We start from the raw sequence: 21,483 nt of genomic DNA, 5'->3' as shown, positions 1-21,483 counted from the left end.
CCAAGTGGCTGTGGGTTTATATAAAGACCTACAGCTGGAAACTAGCACACAGTTGCCAATCTGCCTGCATTAGGTCCAATACATTCATCTTTCCCCACCAAACTCATCCTTTCCTTAATTAGGCAGAAGATCGGCACCTGAGAGCCATCAGTGGTCATTGGGAGGTTGCCTAGCAGAGTGTGGTCTCGTAAAACATCTGGATTTACTCAGGATCAGTCACCTTAGGAAAATGCAAAGTGGGCCAGCAAGAACACAGGCAATTATGGGGTCATATTTCAGCTGCACCACTTACAAGCTGGGTGGCTTTGGCAAGTCACTTTACCTCCCTGAGCCTCAGTTTCTTCATCTGTACAATGGAGTGATGTCACTTACTTTAATGAAACATAGTAAGGATTATGAGTGAGTGACTGAGTGCAGTCGCTCAGTTGTGTCTGATTCTTTGCAACCCCATGGACTGTAGCCTACCAGGCTCCTCCCTCCATGGGATTCTCCAGGCAAGAGTACTGGAGTGGGTTGCCATTTCCTTCTCCAGGGGATCTTCCCAATCCAGGGATCGAACCTGGGTCTCCTGCATTCCAGGCAGACGCTTTAACCTCTGAGCCAGTTTGGCCCCAGTAAGGATTATAGGAGGTAGCAAAGTGCCACGATCTGAGCTTGTTAAAACTCATATGAGTTTCATGTTGTTCCTCTCTGCCTAGGATTTTAAAAAACCTTTGATCTGTGTAAAGCAGAAATAAATGCACCTAAATCAATAAATGGTGTTCTCTGCTGAACGGAAAATTTTACTCCAAAGTTTTCTAAAAATACGCTCTGAGATAATGGTCTGGATATCTGCACACACTTCTAAGACAATTGGAGGAAGTCATGCTGCTCTTTGGGGCTCAGGAAGAGGTAACAGGGGGTGGTCGAACAGGGAGGGGTACAGTGGAGAGAGGCTGGTGGTCAGGGGAAGGGCACCAAGGGTGGTCTGGGACCAGGCTTTGCTAGTCTCAGCACCAGGTTCCCTCCCAGGGATGGAGCTCAAGTCACTGGTGTTGACAGGCCACCAGCAACCCTTACCAGCTACCCCAGCTCCTAGATCAAACCCCAACAGCAGCCACTCTGCCTTCATGGTCTTTGAGAACAGCCCCTTTGCACTGGCAGGATCTCTCTTTCCTGCTTTTGTCCTCCCCAGACTCCAAGGGCAAGAACAGTCAAATTCACTTCTGCAATCCCAGTACTTAGCCCAGTGCCTAGCATGTATTAGGTCAATCCTGAGCTACACTTGAGTCATCTGCAGGGCTTCGTAAAACATACTGCTAGGTGGGACTTCCCTGGTGGTGAAGAGTCTGCCTGCCAAGGCAGGGAACATGGGTTTCAACCCCTGATCCAGGAAGATCCCACATGCCGTGGAGCAAATAAGCCCATATTCTACTACAACTGCTGAGCCCACGTGCTGCAATTACTGAAGCCTGAGCCCTAGAGCCTGCGCTCCTCAGTGAGAAGCCACCGCGATGATAAGCCTGTGCACCACAACTACGGGAAAGCCAGCGAAACAACGAAGACCTAGCATGGTCAAAGATAAATACATAAATAAAACTGAATGTATTAAAAAAACAACCGTACTGCTGGGCAGCACTTCGCTGGTGGTCCGGCGGTTAAGAATCAGTCTTTCAAAGCAGAGGATGCGAGTTCAATCCCTGGTCAGGGGAACTAAGATCCCACATGCCTCAGAGGAACTAAGGCTAGCAACTGCAACCACTGAGCCTGCACACCATGACTAGAGAGCCCGTGCTCTGCAACAAATGATCCCAAGTGCCGCGCAGCCGAAAACGAAAGCAAAGACAAAAACCTACTGCTGGGCTGCATCCTCAGGACTTTTGATGCTACTGGTCCTAGGACCACAGGCTAAAAACACTGCCGCAGATGCTCACAAAAGGTCTGGGTGAGGGGCGAGTGAATTGATGAATCACTCGCATGTAAGAACCACTCCAGCTCTGTCTTCTTCCTTGAATTCTTCTAGTCAGGCCTAGCCTTTAGGCCACTCCTTCATAAAGCCTCCCTGACCCCTGGGACCCCTGGTATCAGTAACTCTTCTTATATTCCTCTCAGTCTTGAGGGCCAGGTGCACCCCACCCCTGCACACACTTTGGCCTCCCAAAGCTGGCTCTTTCTGGTAAAGAGAAGGCAGTCAAGGCTATGGTGGCATTGCCCACTCGGTCAATGAGGCAAACCCTCCAGGCAACCTGTTCCCATGGCCCCCTCCCCGTCCTGTGTGCAGGTCATCAGGTCTACTGCAGGGGGTCACCTCTCCCACTGAGGGAGAAGAGAGTAGTGAAACCAGGAGACCACACAGAGCCTGTGGACCCAGGGGCCCCCAACACATCCACTGGGGTGATCTCCCCAGAAGACTTAGTTTCCTGAAGGACCAAGAATTCAGATGGCCTGAAGTCATATCCATATCCATGTATTCTCACTGCCAGGCCCGGAGGAAATGCTCACTTGCACAGTTCATCACTACCCACCATCAGCACAGAGGCAGGAGGGTGGTCAGTGCTGCTTGCAAGGGGGAGGGAGGAAGTCCCGGTGGTCAGCACCAAGGCCAGTGGCGTGAAACAGGGACGATGCTAGCAAGGGGCCCTGTGCTCACAACCCCAGGGGCACCATTTACATTGTGATCCATGTGAACAGTGCCCTCTGGAGTTGTACAGTGCACATCCTGTGTGGTTTTACGTAAAGGTTGGTCCTGCCAACCCTGGTCTGAATATCCACCGCATACCTAGCAGGTGTTCTGGCTGCTGCTGCTGCTAAGTCGCTTCAGTTGTGTCCGACTCTGTGCGACCCCATGGACAGCAGCCCACCAGGCTCCCCTGTCCATGGGATTCTCTAGGCAAGAATACTGGAGTGGGTTGCCATTTCCTTCTCCAGGTGTTCTGGCAGGTGTCCGCTTGAGGCTCTTAGGGGAAAGGTTGGCTACACCCTGCGGCCAGGAGAAAAGTGCTTGAATGAGGGCATGCCCAGCACTGTGGGAGCCAGGGAGGAACGCTTGCCTCTGCCCAGTAAGGTCAGGGTGTTGGCATGTGGAGGCAGCCAGCTCCCTATGGACTGGTTAAGCCAGCCAGGTTGGAGGCTGTCAGGCAGCGGCAACTGAATCTGCCACCTCAGCGATGGGGCTTGGATGGCTTCTCGCTTTCCAGGGACACTTGGTGCTGCAACTCGTGGGGCCAGATGGGTCTTGTGGCTGGTTGCTGCCTCCACCCTTTCCCCTTGCCATGATGTGCATTTGCACATCCAGAAATGGGCCCACCTGGCCCTGGGGGCTCACCTGCCCCTGGGGAGGATAAAGGAACGGAAAGGGCAGGTCCCCAGACTTTCGCCAAGCAGCTCAGCCTGCCTCACATGGCCAGATTCTTGGGTTTGGGGTGCAAGTTTCCTGGCTTTGCCCAGCTGATGGGCCACATTCTCCAGGAAGCCTCTGGAGTGCCTGACCCTGACCCTCGGGGGCCTCTTCCTCTGAACTCTTAGGGACAGTGGGACTCAGCCTCCACTCTCCAACTGCTCTGTGTGGGGATGGTTGTCATGCCACTCCATCCCAACCACCTGCCACAGGCCAGCTCCACACAGAACTCTGACTTTTGTTAGAAGTCTCTGAGAGCTCAAATAACTGGTCCGAGCGGTCCTGGGAGCACCTTCTGGCTTCCTCCTGTGCCCTGAAGGACAGGGGCGCCTTGTGCTCCGTGCCTCAGTCTGCACTCCTGTCACATTGCCATTGACCACACATACCGGCTTGCTCGTTCATCACCCCGCCAGACTAGGGCCCACTTTGGACTCATGTCTGTGTCTCTAGATCTGGTCTGGGGCCTAGCACCATGTAGGTGCTCAATCAGTGTTTGCCGTTTGGATGACTTAACTGCTAGATTCTGTGCCCGAGGGCAGAGTGTGCTTGGGAATGAGCCCTGGCTGTTCATCCCAGCACCTAGCTGGGGTCCTCCTCTACCCAGAGGGGATTAAATCACATGAAGAGTTTTGAAGTCCTACTGTAGCTTGCTTATACTGTTAGAACTGGCCAGAGATTTCACTGTTTGATGAACTTAGTAACATAGAAGACCAATGCATAGCTGCACTCACACACTGCAAAGAGACAGAATGATGCAGTTCAACTCGTGCAACTCTGGCCAAAGTAGGAAATCAAACACCACATCTGAGGCACAGCAGGGTGCAGCCTGGTAAGGACAAACCCAGGGAAGAAGGCTTCAGGGATGCTGGGCCAATGGCTCCAGGGTCCATGAATCTCAGCCAGGAGGAAGCAACCTTTCAGAGTGATCTGTCCTCTCCATCAGGGAACAGTACCTGGGACAGGTGAGGCACAGCTGTGGCTTCTGGCAGATGAATTCCTTGAAAGTGAAAGTGAAGTCGCTCAGTTGTGTCCGACTCTTTGCGACCCCATGGACTGTAGCCCACCAGGCTCCTCCGTCCATGGGATTCTCCAGGCAAGAATATTGGAGTGGGTTGCCATTTCCTTCTCCAGGGGATCTTCCCGACCCAGGGATCAAACCCAGGTCTCCTGCAATGCAGGCAGACGCTTTAACCTCTGAGCCACCAGGGAAGCCCTTAGATGAATTCCTTGGCTTTTCTCAATCAAGACCCACCTGGCCAATGGTCTTGACTCGGACATCCTTCCTTATGCTTTTTCCTGATCAAGTCATAGACTGAATCTCTGTGCCTGAAAAGTCTTTTCCTTTCAAATGACAAAATTCAAGGTCCAGCAGAAAGGCCATTCCTCTGTGAAGCCCTCACCCTACCTCCTCTTCGAGGCAGGATTAACCTCCCTCCCCTGGTCCCCCTGGCTCCCTGTAGCATGCTAACAGGATGGAACCAGCATATAATGGTAGGAACTTTCTTTGAGAGGCCCAAGGGGTGGATGGTGGTGGAGTTCCCAGCCTCCTTAAATCTCCATCGCCCTTCCCCATGTGCTAATGTTAATGTTAAAATGAATACACTTTGATATGAATAATTCACATTTCCCAGCCTGGTAAAGTGAATACAGCTCCTACAAAATCTTTCCCATTTTATAAATCTGAAAGAGACAATCTAAGTACCAAGCCGGCTACTTGTTATGCAAATAGATACAGTTTTCAGGGAAGTCCCCTAGTTCCTCCTTCCCTCCACATGACTGCCCCTAAAGCCACGTCATGTAGAAATCCTGGTCTTCCCAGGGCTATGAGGTCTGCCAGCCCTTCCCTACTGAGATGCAGCTGGGAAGTCACAGCCCAGTACCCAGCAAGTGTCTGGCACATGCCACGTCAGTAACAATCAGGAGTCAAAGAAGAGACGATGAGGTGGGGTCTGACTCACACAGTGGAGAGACTTAACTGTGGACTTGTACACTCGGGGTATCACTGCTTCCATTCCACAGATAAGAAAACCGAGGTCAAGTCAGGGCTTCCTGAAGGCGCCTGGATGGCTCTTGCCCTAGCCCCATCCAGTCCTGCTCATGCACATGGATATGAGTAACAGCCAGTCATCTGGTCTACATGGGGCTCTGAGGTGGTCTTGGCTTCCTCTCCACTCTCCCTCTGCCCAGCTGAGCTGCCCAAACTCATACTTTCCAATCTCTCATTCTCAAATTGTTTCTGCAAATCCAGGGCTGCCCTCTGTCCTAGATTCTAAACCACAGCAGCACTGGCCCTCCCTCCCTGATCTCAGGTTGAGGGGCCCAGGGGGCAAGAAGGAGGTGCTACCTGTGTCCAGTTGCTCCCCCACAAACCCCCACAGCTCACCTGACAGCAGACAGCATAGAAGATGCCATCTCAAGCACAGGTTTAAAAGCTGGGTCACAGACGCACACATCTAATTGGTGCACTTCTATTTTTTTTCTGCGGGCATTTTCCCTTTCTGATGGACTCTAACAAACATTTTACTGTTATATTTCTTGTAATACTGCCTGGAATCATTATTTAGACATCATTAAAAAATCATTATATTTTTAAAAGGAAGGCTGAGAAGTTCCTACGGGAGAGAATAACAGAAAGCAGGGGTGCGTGCACACGCATACACACACAACGCTGTACACACACAAAGACACACACATGCAAGTTTGGTTGGACAGAAAAGAGGTTTATCACCACACCGCCTGCAAAACAGAAGTGAATGAAAAATTCATAGGGCTTTTTACAAACATTTAGATTGTTGAAACATTCTAAAAAAATCCAGTTCGACTATTTACAGCAGCAGTTCTCTGATAAACCAACCCAGAAGTGGTTACTAATAAGTAAAATTTACAATTCCCAAATGGACCTGCCTTCCACAGAAATATATCATAAACATTAACTTTTTTTTTTTTTAAACACACCAGAACCCACAAAGCCAGTGCTCACATTAACTGAAGGCACTGTGTGTGATAAATCCTTGAACCCTTTACTTTGAAAAGGTTTCTGACTTAATGTGCTGATGATAAGATTTCCTATTTTGGCAAGAACATCACCAGATGGTGCTCTTTGGTGCCAGTTCTAAAACAGGGGCTCCCCGAGATGCTGGGGTACACTCAAGCAGACCAGGATTGGAGGGGCTGGAGAGAGGGCCCCGCATGCTGCCCAGGCCACGTGGCTCTGCACCCTATAACCAGACTCACCCACAACAAGCCGATGCGAGGGTCTGACGCACGCGTCCCTTGACAGCCCCACTGTGATCTGGCCACCCGTTCTCCCTGGGGTCTCCCCCTGACCTGTAAGCTGCCTGACTTTGGCTTGGAACACAGAACTCAGGCGGATGCTCAGAAGGCGTGGGACTGCCAGGGGCTTGGACAGCCGGGCTGCCACCGCCTCAGCCTGCACTCTGGTTCCCGGCTGCAGGGAGTGAACAGGGTAGTGACTGATGCTTGGTTTCAGAGTGCACTGCAAGCGAGTGGCTCTGGCCTGATACTTCCTGTTAAGGGAGGAAACCTCACTGGTAATAATTAGTGGCTCAGACTCAAGTCTCTTTGCTACAGGAACTGAGGCAGGACAGCCAGCAGAACCCAGGATACATAAAATGAATAAATGTCATCCAATGCAGGGCAGACTGCCTCACCACAGGAGTGTGTGTGTGTGTGTGAGAGAGAGAGAGATGCCTTTACTTCTCAGATACAAAGCCAAACATAATGGCTGCAGAAAATGGCAATTTACCAATTGCTGCAGGGGGTAATTTATTGCAATCACTGTGGTTGTCATTGGCTTAGTGATAATTCTCTCTACATTTGGTGCCAGCAAGGCTTCACAGTCATCTTTACTAGCTAGTTGGTGCCTCTCTCTGGTAGGGAGACAGACAGAGAGACAGACAGAAGGACGAACAGAAAGACAGTACTGTCCAGAGGACATAGCCTGGACAGGGAAGGCCTGCCTGCGCAGTGACCCTGGAGGCCAGGCTGCACCGGCAGCACAGGGGAGGCCAGAGGTGTGGAAGCTTTTGTTTCATTGAAGTAAACTATGCCAAGTTCAGTCTTATGACAAGTACTTTTGATGTTTTTCAACTTGTTGGAAAACTGGTGATTTTGGGAAACTAGCTCTGAGGAACCATGGGCATCTGGGCCTTTGATGACCAGAATACACACCCTGTTCTCCAGACAGGTTTACTCATTACCAGCAACAGGTCAGGGCCTGAATGGTTCTCTGCTAAGGCTCCTCTGTCTCACCCTGTGGGCAGGGAGGGGCATTGTGGAATGTCTCCAGAGTCCAGCCTAGACCAGCAATGCACAGACTGACGTTCCCCTGCTCAACTCATCTGCCACCCCTCCTTCCAGTCCCCGCTCCCCTCTTCTCCCAGCGCCGTCACCTCCACCTGAAGTCTTGTCTTCCTCCTGTCCATTGACACTCCTCTTCCCTGAAGATCTAACCTGAGCCCTTGGGCATGCAAGGCACCTCCAGGAACCCCCCCCCCACAGCCCCCCACTCATCTCCCTCATTCTGAATACAGAAGCAGCTGTCCTCATGCGGGATCTAGTTAGACAGATCTAGGTGTGAATTCAGGTTTGACCGTGTACCAGCTATGTGACCTTGGGTAGGCTACTTTCCTTCTCTGTTCTGATGGTTAAGTAAGACAGTAAGCATGAAAGCTCCCAGACCTACATCTTACAACTGCTAGTTCGTACCCATGGCCTGTGTTCCGCTGTAGGCCACCGGCCACATGCAGCCTTGGACTCTTTCCCTTCTGCTGCCTAGGAGCATTTTGTATCCTCATTTGGCTTCCCAGTTGACTGTAAGTTCCCTGAGGGCTCTCCACTCCTGTGTACCTACACAGCCCCTTGGAGAAGCTGCCCTGCCAGAAACCACACTTCCTTCTGAAAGCAAACCCTCCAGGCAAGAGCAGCACCCCCATGGTTCCAGCGGTGATGCCCTGCCCCCTGGGGTTCTCCCCAAGCCCCTAGTTGTGTCCTGAGCTCCCCCAATCTTGTGATTCCCCTTCCCTTCACGTGTCACACAGAGCCATGCCAGATCAGAATGTTCTAGAAGAGCTGTAGCAAAACTTTGTTGTTGATTAGTCACTCTGTCATGACTGACTCTCTGACTCTGTGGACTGTAGCCCACCAGGTTCCTCTGTCTATGAGATTTCCCAGGCAAGAATACTGGAGCAGGTTATCATTTCCTTCTCCAGGGGATCTTTCTGACCCAGGGGTGAAACCCCCGTCTCCTGCATTACAGGCAGATTCTTTACCATTTGAGCCAAAAGGGAAATCCACAGCAAAATTAAGAGAGGACAAAGGCCGCCAAGACAGAACTCACAGAGCAGTCAGATCTCTAGCCTCCAGCCTTCTAATCTAGGAACACCAGGAGGGCAGGGCTTTCCCAGATCGAACCCCCTGAACTCTCATCACAACCCTTGGCCACCTGGCTCAGCACGTCTTGTTTCTTCCCTAAAAATTCCAGGCACCACCTGATTTCCAGCCAGTGTGGAGCCATCTCTATAGACAGCCACAAAGGGCCTGCTCGACCTCCAGGAGAGGCTCGGCCCCACATCAGGTCATGGCTCATTTGCCAGACCCCCACCCCACCGTATCTATGCAATACTGACCCATGTGCACGTCTGGCTGGGCACCTGGGCTTGGCACAGACCTGTTTGATTCAAAAGGCCCATTGGGGTGACTCCACAGGCACAGTATTTGGCCAGCCTGTCTTTCACAAAATCTACCTGGAGGGCCCATCTCACAGGGACACCTGAAGCCCCTTAACATCCTTAGCTGTCAGCACTGGATGATTCACCTTCAGAGAGACCTTCATCCCAACAGCAGGGCATGCTGTCACCTCCCCAAGCCCACCAGGCAAGTCACAGGCCTCCCCTTTCCACAGCCTGACAGCCACCAGAAGCATTGGCTGCTACAGTCCTGGGTCTTCCCATCACAGACGGCACACAGGCTCTGGGAAACATGCCGTCTGCACTTGAACCAAGACAGCCTACTCCCCAGGGAAGACAGGAGGCCCATTCACCCTTCCATAAACTCCTTTACATTTACCTGGACTGATTTGATAGTCTTGAGACTGCATTTTTCACAGTTTAATCTAATTGGATAGCTCTAAAAGGCTTAAAAATGTGCTGTGTGCTTCGACCCCACCTGGATCTCATTAAGCCGAAGCTGGAGTAAGAAGTTACTGCCTGATTGCAGACCAATTAGGGCTCACCTGTTGCCCGTTTGCCAGATGACAATGGTGACTGATAAGGACAGACTGATTGGAAAGAGTCGAGCATCAGGTAATTCTCCAGTGACAGCGTTCCATACCTGAGGACAGGGGAAATCTTTTGCTCTGGGTTGAAGAGACAATGCAGGGGTTTATGATTCTGCATAAATTTGTAGCCACTGATCCCGCCAGGGCCGTGGTCAATACCTCCAGCTCAGGGAGGAGCCATCTCTGGTTTTGAATCCTGGCTCCCTCGCATTAGCTGTGGAACCTGGGCTTCAGTTCTCCCACTCATATTCAGAAATAAGTGGAGGGTGTTGGCTTTCGTGTGATTATAAATGACAGCCTACACTCATCCTGCTAGAAGTAGGACTCAAACCAGTTCCTGAGTGCCTGATACCACGTTAGTGCTCAGTAAATGTTGAATGAAGAAACAATTAGGCAAAATTTGGACAAGTAGTTATAGTCAGTGGTTAGGAGAACAAATATGCTGTCAAAAGAATGGAGTCTCATGTGTTCTTGGGAAAGTCACAGGGCTGGGAGAACAGCACTGTCTATTTCATAGGACAGTTGGAAGGTTCAAGTGTGCTCACACCTATAACATGCTCGGCATGTGGGGAGCTGACTATTCACTGATGATGACGATTGCATTTCAGTTATGAAGGGGTGCTCACTGCATGCCAAGGGCATGAAGGGCTGACATGCAGAGGCCTGGGAATGGCAGATCAGGTTGGACAGGTAGGTGGGCCCAGCTCTGGGGCACAGATAGGAGGAAGTGAGCCTTCTGTAGCCAAATGTTTGAAAACCACCTAGTGTGCCTTGTCCCCACCCCTTGCCTTCCCACCTCCAATTTCTGTAACCCAAACTAAATTGGGGCCTGGGCTCAAGACCAGGTCTGCAACAGAGAAGGGGACCATGGAGGCCACGCCCTAGTGAGCTGAGGGGTTCAGACAAGAGGAGCAATGAGCCTGTAAGGTTCCCAGCTGCTTTTCACTCAAACCCTGGGAGAATGGGAAGGGGTCTGATATTTACTGTACTCCTGAACCTCAGCACTATCACATGGTGCATCCTCCTCCAGCAGGCACTATAGTTCCTGTTTTATAGGAATATAAGGTCCCAAGCCCTTAGCAGTTCTTGTAGATGAAACAGGTTCAGAGAATGGAGGCCGTGCTTTAGGCCACACGGTAAAGGGCTGTGATGAAGGCAGGCACCCTCCTCTGCAGTCAGCCACTCCACTGTTCAGGTTTGCAGCTATGGACTTTAGTCCTTACATTTCCCCTTTTAACTATCTGAAGCCCTGCCCAACAACTCTGATACATCCTGCAAGGGAAGGGCCCAGAGTTAAGGGCCCAGAGTTAAGGACAGAAAACTTGGAGGAGAGAGGAGTTCATCTGTTTGGCATCTCTAGGCCAAAGAGGGCATACCTATGGTCCCAGTGTGACCAGGCCTGGTCCTGGGGAGCTCAACAAGCTTGAGGCTGTCTGTCCAACCCTCCAATGAACAAACGGCCTGGCCCAAGCTCCCTGCAAACTCTGAGGCCACGGTCACCACATGCCAAATCCAGGCCTTCCTCCCCCAGGCCTGGCTGAGGTCACTTGTCCATCATTCGAGGCCTCTTTCAGGAAAACTTTTCTGTCCCAGTGATAGCCCCTGACCCACGAAGTCCATTTATCCATCAGACATTGCTTAAGTGTTGTAACAGAAAGTCAATTGACTCCATGTTGGATCTATTTCTTTGACTTGCTTTTCATTGCTTTTGTTATAATCATACGTTAGGGCCTGCCTCAGAGAACCCTGTCCCTCTGCCTGACTGTTAATCTAGAGCGCCCTTATTCAGCTCCTAGGGAGATAATCTGACCCTGTCCACCAGCGAATGGCTGTAAGAAAGATGAGAAGAGCATATCCCTTTCCCAAGGCTGGCCATTCCCAGAGATGTTTTGCAAGACTGATGGCCTTTTTTGCTTTACTTCCTCATTGCCTCTATTCTGCATTTTTGCCTTAGTTCCTCACTGCATCTCTCTCTGGTTCTATAAAAGAACATAGCACCCAGACCCCACAAGATGGTTTTTTGGAGATATTAGTCTGCCATCTTCTCGGTCAGCCAGCTTTCCAAATAAAGTCTATTCCTTGCCTCAACACCTTGTCTCACGGTTAACTGGCATATTGTGTGGAGAGCAGAGTGAACTTGTACTTGGTAACAAAAGCACCTGCTCCAAGCCGGCCCCTCTGGAGGCCACTGGGGATACAGATGACGGTAGAGCGCCCTCCAGGCCCTCCTGACTAGATGCTAGGGGGGTTCACTCTGCAAAATTGGACTCGGCCAGCTGTGGGTAGGACCTTGTTGTTGTTTAGTCACTTAGTCATGTCTGACCCTTTTACGACCCCACGGACTGTAGCCTGCCAGGCTTCTCTGTCCGTGGGATTTCTCAGGCAAGAATACTGGAGTGGGTTGCCATTTCCTTCTTCAGGGGGTCTTCCCAACCCAGGGATGGAACCCATGTCTCTTGCATTGGCAGGTGGATTCTTCACCACTGAGCCAACAAGGAAGACATAGGTATCTGTATTTTTAAGAAACCATGCAGGTGACCGAGGGTCACGCCAGGTAAGACTCCGTGGTCTCGTGGATTTTCGGGCCCTCGCCTGGGATTCCTCAGGCTGCCACAGCCCTCTGAGAGCATGACCTATATCTTCCAGTAGCAGCATCCTCTCGGCTCTCAAGTCAGATAAATCTGTGTACAAATCCTACTTTTGCAACTTAGTACTCCTGTATCCTTATAAAATACCCGTGCTGTCAGAGGCTCAGTTTCCCCATCTTAAATGAGATAATAATGGTGCCTTTCCATACTGAGGATTAACTGGAATACTGTGAGCAAAGCAAGAATTCTGGTGTAGATAATGTGCAATAAATGTCTGCTATTAATCATATCATCACTGGACTCTGATGGACAGAAATACTTCCCTGTATTTCCATGATCCCTATCTGCAGCCTGTGTCTCAGCGGCGGCCTTGGACACCTCTGAGGCCTCTCCCCCAGAGTCCTCTGCCAGGGCTCCAAGACCTGTCTGCATTTTCCCTGAGGACCCAGCCTCCTGGTCCTCAAAGGACATACTAACTCGTCGTACCCTCCCCTTCATCTAACCCAGAGTGAGCAAAGTTCCAACCACGCCTCTCTCGGCAGCCTGCCCCCAATTTCACGGAAACCGGTAAGTTTGCCAGGCAAGAGCTCTGCGGGCAGAGGACACTGGTCAGCCCAGCCTCTTCCCGGTCAAGGTCGGGAGCCCCCGCCCCTGCCGCCTGCCCCGCCCGGGGCAGGCACAGGGCTGGGAGGCCTGGCGAGAAGATCCCGCCCAGCGCTCCGGCGCTCCCCTGTGACCGCCGGCGGGAGCAGCGGGGAACGCGGGACCGGTGGACTCGGCGGGTCCGCGGGGTGGGGCGCGGGACGCAGCATCCCGGGGAATTAGCTAGGTCCCTTCAGTCCCGGCCCCGGCGCTGCGCGCGCCCGGCCCTGCCCACCTCGGGTGGCGCACGAGGTTGGGAAAGAAGGTACACAGGGAGTGGAGGACCCAGGACCTGGGTTCGCTGCCGCCGGGCACACGTGGCTGGGTCCCAGTCGCCCAGGTTTCCTGCATGCGTGGGGCGGCCCAGGCGCAGGAGGCTACGGGGCAGCCTCCGGGGCCGGGGTCCCTGGCAGGGCGCAGCCCCGCGGCGACCTGGGCGAGGGGCCACTCACCTTTCAGGCCCGCCGCTGCTCGGAGCGGCGGCAGCAGAAGGTCCGCGGCGGCGGAGGCGGTAGCCCGGCCCGGAGGCTCCTCCTCTCGCGGTGCCCCGCCCGCCTGTGGGGCCGGACCTGCGGGGGAGGAGGCCGCCCTCCTGCCGGCGGCGGCTGCTTATCCGGCTTGGCCACCTCCCCCGGGACCGCAATCGGGGAGCTGCAGGGTCCTCGATCCCCGCCTGGTCCTGCAGCTCCAGCAGTGGTGGTGGGCGGCAGGGACAAACGACCCTCCCCTCCCCCGGCCTAATGTTCCTAAACTTCTAGAACTACACCTCTATCTCCCTCATTAAAGTGGACAACTCTTAACCCGGACAAGCAGGGCGTCTGGAGTCTGCAGTAACTTCTGGGACCGGCTGGCTCCCTTCATCCGAGGGACACCTCAAATCCACGTCCATTTCATAATGCCAGGTTAAGTGGCAGGCCAAGTTCACACAGGTGGGACGATGCCAAGGCACCAGTTCAACCTGGCTTCCTTCCATCCTGCAAGGGGCGCAGCAGCAGAGGCCCCCTCCTCCACTAGGCTGCATCCAGGCCTCAGTTGCTTCCGTTGCTCCTCTGTCCCTGGTCTACCCTTAGCGCAGACCTCTGACCCTTCTTCAGAGTCCTCACTTCCAGGGCCTGGGAACTGGGGGAGGGCCCTTGGGAGGGCCCTAGTCTCCTCATCTAGACTTCCTAGGCTTGAAACTACCACCCTGCCCAGAGACAGATGGCCTCCAGCCCTGGGCGCTGTCCTCCACTCCCCCATGACGGTGGCCTCCCAGCACAGCCATGAGTCAGGTATAAGGTGAGGATATCTTTCAGGTACCTTTCTAGAGGTGTGCGCCGTCATCTGAAGCCCTTTCTCACCTGCAGCCTCATCACGTGCTGCTGACCACCGTTCCTCTCCTTCCACAGGTGAGGACACCGGGGCTCTGATCGTTGGGGGGCACCAATGTCACACATCTTCTGGGAGGCTGACTGGGGGTTGCCTGGCCCCTGGGACTCTCTCTGGATTGGTCCTCTAGGACATATTCTGCTAGCCCTTGATAAAGAGCTTCAAATTACTCCAGGATCCCAAGCTGTTCTGGGGAGATAAGTCCTAGGGAGGGGCTATCTGAACCCGGAGACCAGAAAGGCAGGCGGCTGGGCCTCAAGAATGGCCCCACAACTAGACCTCAGGGAGTGCAGTGACGGGGAGAGGCAGAGCTCTGGCCAGGTGGTGAGATGAGAGTCCTTTTCTTTGTCCTCTCACTTCACCAGCATCTTGTGCTTCCTCACTTCCATAGGTTTCCTCTTGTGTAAAATACCCACCCGCCCCAGCTCTCCACTTGCCAGACCCTGAGGCCCAGCTTCTCTCCCATCTCCTGTGCCACCCTGCCCCAGGAAAACATCCTCTCTGAGCTCTGGAGCAGTTCTCATAGGTCCTTTGTGCATTCCACACTCAGGAAACCGCACCATATCACAATGTTCCAAGTGCTGGGGACACAGTTGCCCCATGCCTGGTTCTGGCCCTTGGATGGCAGGTTGCCTCTGCAGTGACTTTGGGGAAACAGGAAAGAGCATGTAGCCTTCTTTGGTGCCCCTCACATGGTGCCCTGCACACAGTAGGTGCTCTTTCAAGATCTTCTCTGTCTGATGAGGGTCTCTGAGCACCCTTCCTGTTACTCCAGAGGAGCTGGAGCACAAGGAGATGCAGCTTGGGAAATAGAGACGCCGAGAAGCCTTCCAATATTCTCAAAGGATCTGGCTAGCATCCTTCCAAAGAGACCTGGTAGGGCTCTGAGGGGCTCCCCATGAGTTGGAGAGAGGGCAAAGGCTGGAGCAGCAGAGATACACAGAGGAATGTCCTAGTGGATCATGAGCTTGTGCAAGAGAACAATGAGGGGCCTGAAAGGCACAGGGAGGGAGAGAGGTGAACACCCTGCTGAGGCCAAGAACCTTGGTGGAAAGAGCACCATCCACGCTGTTGGCCTTTGATGCTTGGCCTGTCTGTCTCACCTGACGTGAGGCCTAGTGTGGCTGAGAGCTGAATCAGTGTTTCATGGAGCCCAGCTCCCGGAAGCAACGCGCCACCTCCTGAGCTGGGGGGAGGATGGTGCCCTGATACTGGTCGAGCACCTCCTCTGCCAGACTCATGTCCATGGCCAGGCCAAGGGCAGAGTGGCTGGAGCCATCCTTCGGAGACATTTGTCAGACCGTGTTACTCCTTGGCTCAAAACTTGCCCCTGGCTCCCTGGTCTCTGAGAGTCAAACCAAAGTCCTTTCTATGGCGACCAGGCCCAGCAGGACCTTGTCTCCAGCTCTCTTCTCTCTGCTCTCACTCAGCCCTGCCACGCGGGCCTTCTCCCTCCTTCCTTTGGATCCTTGAGAAATAACATCACCTCTGTGAGACTCACCCAATTATCTGCATCCCTCATCTGGGTACTCTGCCCTATTTCTTTTCACTTAGCCTTTTTCTCCTTCTGGTGTGTGTTAGTCACTCAGTCATGTCTGACTCTTTGCGACCCCATGGATTGTAGCCCGCCAGGCTCCTCTGTTCATGGGATTATTCAGGCAAGAATAATCCCATGCCATTTTCTACTCTAGGGGATCTTCCCAGCCCAGGGATTGAACCCATGTCTCCTGCATTGGCAGGCAGATTCTTTACCACTGAGCCACCAGGAAAGCCCTTTTTCCTCCTTCTAACACACTATAAGACACGCCTTCTCTGTTTGCTGTTCATTAATGTTCTGTTCCCACAGAAATGTAAGCTCCTTCAGGGCAGGGAGTTTTATCTGCCTCTTTCACTTCTGTATTCCCAGTGCCTGGATCAGAGCCTGGCACATAGTCGGTGCTCTGTAAACAGTTGTTGAATGAATGCTTGGCCATTCTCAACCTTCTGCACCTCCCAGCATCTCTGGGAAGCTTCGCCCAGTGCTCCCCTGACATCGACATCTGGTCTCCTCCTTTGCTTGCCCTGGAGCTAGCGCTGCAGGCACACAGGAGGTGCTCAGTACATGTGCTGGTGGATATCTGGATATGGAGCCCCTGCATGTCAGTGTCCTGAGAGTTCCCTTTTTCCTACAGACAAGGCTACTCCTTTGGCTTAGAAGATGAAAGTACCTGGGAAGAGAATCTAGGTTTATCTTCTACTTGGCCCAGAGAGGAGAAGGACATAGTTCAGACTCAGCTTCTTAGATTGATCCAGCACTTATAAGCTCAGACAGAACACATCCATTTCACAAAATAAATATTCTAATTGACTACTAAATCAAGATGGTCACTTGAAGCCGTGTGCCAGGTATATTCTGACAGCCTGGCTGGGAGCCAGGCCACCTGGACCTAGATGTGCTCAGGCTCGGCTGCAGCCCCAGGAAAGGTGCCCTGCCCTCCACTGCCAGGCCCAGGCAAGGTGAGACTCCCCAAACCAAGCCTCTGGGCACAGGGAACTGCTTCCTTCTGTGAGGGAGGGAGTGGGACTGCACCTAGGGGAAGCAATTTCAAGGGAAAACGGATGGGTTGTGTCTTCTACTGTGATGACCCTGTGGATAAAGCCTTGTTGAAACCACCCAGAGGTGAGGCCGTGGTCACAGGCATGGGGTGGGCTGTGGGGGACAGCCGCTGGAAGGGGAGGCACGCTGCAGAAGTGTGCTCAGGGCTCAGGGTTTAAGCTTACAGTCTCTTTCATGTTATGGATTATTTCAAGCCAGCATTGTAAGGTGTTATAAGGTGTGACTAACAGGGCCCTCAACCCTCTGTCCCTGCACCCAGGGCTTGGCACTCCGGTGTAAGTCTTGCCCTCCTTCTAGTCCTCTATTGCAACATGAGCTCTCTCCAAAGGAAAAGCTCTCTGAGTTCAGTGGAATGAGACTGTATCCACAAGAGATTTAACTGTGGCAGCTCAAGAGCATGAACAAGGTTCTAGAGGCAGGTGCTTTTAGGGGGAGGGGTGGGCACATCCAAGACTAGGGGAGGGTGGGCAGGAACAGCCATTTTGCTAAGGGCGCTCGGACACATGGTAGGCGCTTAGTCAGTCTCTGTGTGAGTCGGGAATCATGGCTTGGGACTGGACATCAGTGGTCAGTGGGAACTATGGCAGCACTGCGTTACCTTCAGTTGGGGGAAACCGCATAGGTGCACGGCTAGAGAAGTCTAGGCTTTTAGCTCCTTGCTCCAAGTATGGTCCACGTGGTACCCTGGGAGTTTTTCAGAACTGCCTACCCCAGATCTAAATCAGAAAGGCATTTTTAAAAGACTTGCTGGAGATTGCATGCATATTAAAGTTTGAGAAATGCGGATCTGCAACACAGATGAGGAAAGGGACGACTCGCTGAAAACCCAGGCCCATCTGACCATCAGAAACCTGTACTGGAATGCATTCACCCTAATGGGGTGGTACTTTAATACCATTCCCCTTGCTTTCTCAAAGGCTCTTGTGAGCCAAATAGCCTGATTTCATCTGCTTCTGAATTTTTAGAAATATGAAGTAAATAACCTGTTTCTCACAGTGCTTAATGCCTATTATATAAAGCACTAGGAAAAAAATATAAAACTAGTATGCATCTTCCTTTCCAGTTGCTGATCCTATTTCCCTTTTTACCATGGAGACTAGGATACTCAGACCCATATTCATGATTATCTTATCTTTACTAAATATATTTAATGCAAGTCACTCAGTTGTGTCTGACTCTGCAACCCCATGGACTATACAGTCCATGGAATTCTCCAGGCAAGAATACTGGAGTGGCTAGCCTATTCCTTCTCCATCAGATCTTTCCAACCCAGGAACTGAAACAGGCTCTCCTGCACTGCAGGTGGACTCTTTACCAGCTGAGCTCCTTTAAATTCTACTTTATTTTGACCCCAGCCCATGATTTCCCAAGTCTTATTTACTATTAACCTTATTGTGAAGCTCTTCTTTATAAGCTGTTCTAAATTGCTTTTGGAAAAAGCCGATTGTTTAAGAAAAATAAATAGGTAACACTTGTGTGTTACAACGGCAAATTCATTTCTCCCTGGGCAAACATTACCCTTCCATTCCCATCCTCTGCTGGATTTTTGAGAAGGTGGAAGGATTGGGAGACGGATGACTCTGCCCGAAGTTACTAAGAAAAGAAAGCTCGACCAGCTAGGTGATACCCATACTATGCTCCTCCCTGCTTTCTCCCTGCGCGTCCGTACCCAGCTCACCTGATTGGGGGTGCAAGGGGCTGTCCTCCATGTCAAGGGACTTACTGCAGCCTGGAGCAGGGGTTCTGCTCGCCAGCTGCCCACTCTTCATGTGCTGCTGCTTCTGCCCTGGGCCTGAGCCTGGTGGCCAGGGCTCACTCAGCTCACTCAGCTCAGTGTGGGCGGAGTGTGGAGTCAGCCCAGACTGCTCAAGCGCAGCAGTGTCAGAGCCTCTCCTGGCCCAGGTGGGGTCACTGACCTCAAGGTTATCTGTACATGCACTGTGGTCAGTAGCTAGATAAGGCTTCCTTCCAGGCCTGGGGATGTTTTCATCCTGCCTAATTCTCTGCTTCCTGGGTATTGACTCCCAAAGGGAGGAGGGTAAGGAAGTGACATTTTTGAAGTTCCACCACCTATTTAACTTGTATGCAGAGTACATCCGTGTGAAATGCCAGACTGGATAAAGCACAAGCTGGAATCAAGATTGCCAGGAGAAATATCAATAATTTCAGATATGAAGATAATATCACCCTTATGGCAGAAAGTGAAGAGGAACTAAAGAGCCTCTTGATGGTGAAAGAAGAGAGTGAAAAAGCTGGCTTAAAACTCAACATTCAAAAAACAAAGATTATGGCATCCGGTTCCATCACTTCATGGCAAATAGATGGGGAAACAATGGAACAGTGACAGACTTCATTTTCTTGGGCTCCAAAATCACTGCAAATGGTGACGGCAGCCATGAAATTGAAAGACATTTGCTCCTTGGAAGAGAAGCTATGACAAATCTAGACAGCATGTTTAAAAGCAGAGACATTACTTTGCAAACAAATGTCTGTATAGTCAAAGCTATGGTTTTTCTAATAGTCATGTATGGGTAAAAGATTTGGACCATAAAGAAGGCTGGGCACCAAAGAGCTGATGCTGTTGAACTGTGGTGTTGGAGAAGACTCTTGAGAGTCCCTTGGACAGCAAGGAAACCAAATCAGTCAATCCTAAAGGAAATCAGTCCTGAATATCCATTGGAAGGACTGATGCTGAAGCTGAAGCTCCAATACTTTGGCCACCTGATGTGAAAAGCCGACTCATTGGGAAAGACCTTCATGCTGGGAAGTACTGAAGTCAGGAGCAGAAGGGGATGATGGAGGACGAGATGATTGGATTAGCATTGAAGTAGAAATTACTAGTCAGTGTAGAACTCTGAGCTTGGTCTTGTTTTCAGTAAACATCCACTCCATTGTCCTGAATTCCTGGAATGTCTCTTTAGTATGATAAATGATCAGCACTCAGATCCAGGGAATGGAAGTAATTGGATTCTGTTCCACATGCTTGGGGGAAAAGCAACTGGTGATTATTAATCTTCAGTTCAGTTCAGTCGCTCGGTGTTCAACTCTTTGTGACTCCATGGACTGCAGCACAACAGGCTTCCCTGTCCATCACCAACTCCCAGAGTTTACTCAAACTCATGTCCATCGAGTCAGTGATGCCATTCAACCATCTTATCCTCTGTCGTCCCCTTCTCCTCCTGCCCTCAATCTTTCTCAGCATCAGGGTCTTTTCAAATGAGTCAGTTCTTTGCATCAAGTGGCCAAAGTATTGGAGTTTCAGCTTCAGCATCAGTCCTTCCAATGAATATTCGGGACTGATTTCCTTTAAGATGGACTGGTTTGATCTTCTTTTAGTCCAAGGGACTCTCAAGAATTTTCTCCAACACCACAGTTCAAAAGCATTAATTCTTTGGTGCTCAGCTTTCTTTATAGTCCAACTCTCATATTCATACGTGGAAAAACCACAGCTTTGACTAGATGGACCTTTGTTTGCAAAGTAATGTCTCTGCTTTTTAAATATGCTGTCTAGGTTGGTCATACCTTTTATTCCAAGGAGGAAGCATCTTTCAGTTTCATGGCTGCAGTCACCATCTGCAGTGATTTTCGAGCCCCCCAAAAAGTCTGTCACTGTTTCCACTGTTTCCCCATCTATTTGCCACGAAGTGATAGGACCAGATGCCATGATCTTAGTTTTCTGAATGTTGAGTTTTAAGCCCACTTTTTTACTATTCTCTTTCATCAAGAGGCTCTTTAGTTCTTCTTTGCTTTCTGCCATAAGGGTGGTGTCATCTTCATATCATTATTGATATTTCTCCCGGCAATCTTGACTCTAGCTTGTGCTTCATCCAGTTCAGCATTTCTCATGATGTATTCTGCGTATAAGTTAAATAAGCAGAGTGACAATATACAGCCTTGATGTACTCCCTTCCCGATTTGAAACCAGTCTGTTGTTCCATGTCCAGTTCTAACTGTTGCTTCTTGACCTGCATACAGATTTCACAGGAGGCAGGTGGTCTGGTAGCCTTTGACTGTGCAGATCACAACAAACTGTGGAAAATTCTTAAAGATCATTAATCTTAAACCCACCCATCTGGTAAAATGGCCAGAGGGCATGAATCGTAACTTCATCCGAGGATAAAGAGAAACCATAAAGATTTTAAGTATCTTGACTTAAATTGATTGGTTTAAATTAACTTTAAATTGATTGGTTAGAAATAATGGTTATTATTAGTTATAATAATAATTGGTTAGAAATAATTTGAGGAAGGATATAAAAACTGCCTTAAGTCCCATCTTGTGGGTACTGTTTACCCCCTCTCAGTGTCTATGCTGAGAGCTTGGTACTTTCCTTCTCTTCAATAAATCCTATTCACTTGCTACCGTGAGTGTTTGCGTGTTCGTGGATTCCATTCTTCAGCTCTGCAGACAAGAACTCAGATTCCCATCTCAGCATCTCTGACTCAACGGACGTGAGTTTGAGCAAGCTCTGGGAGATGGTGACGGACAGGGAAGCCTGGTGTGCTGCAGTCCATGATGTCACAAAGTGTCCGACAAGGCTGAGCAACTGAACAACAACTACCTTGAGGCAAGGACTGTGCCACATTTAAGTCACGGGCTTTAAGCCCCATCAAGA

The 21,483-nt window shown here is 51.0% G+C and overlaps 1 protein-coding gene across 4 annotated transcripts in view; it reads right to left on the bottom strand.

Annotated features, from left to right (window-relative positions):
* Positions 1-18,730, bottom strand: part of STEAP3 (STEAP3 metalloreductase) — a 51,893-nt gene extending 33,163 nt beyond the window's left edge. The window contains exon 1 of one of the 4 annotated variants that reach the window (XM_069577797.1): positions 18,547-18,730. In XM_069577797.1, the coding sequence (XP_069433898.1) occupies positions 18,547-18,637 (91 nt within the window). In that variant the 5' untranslated portion in view covers positions 18,638-18,730. Of the gene's footprint in view, positions 1-13,356; positions 13,460-14,203; positions 14,369-18,546 lie in introns of those variants that run through there. The other 3 variants (XM_069577800.1, XM_069577799.1, XM_069577798.1) reach the window with 3 other exon arrangements.
* Positions 18,731-21,483: the final 2,753 nt, after the last annotated feature.

This window comes from Ovis canadensis, chromosome 2, assembly GCF_042477335.2.
Source record: "Ovis canadensis isolate MfBH-ARS-UI-01 breed Bighorn chromosome 2, ARS-UI_OviCan_v2, whole genome shotgun sequence".
NCBI classification, from domain to species: Eukaryota; Metazoa; Chordata; class Mammalia; order Artiodactyla; family Bovidae; genus Ovis; species Ovis canadensis.
The sequence above is the reverse complement of the archived record's forward strand: the minus strand, read 5'-3'. Positions and strand labels throughout refer to the sequence as shown.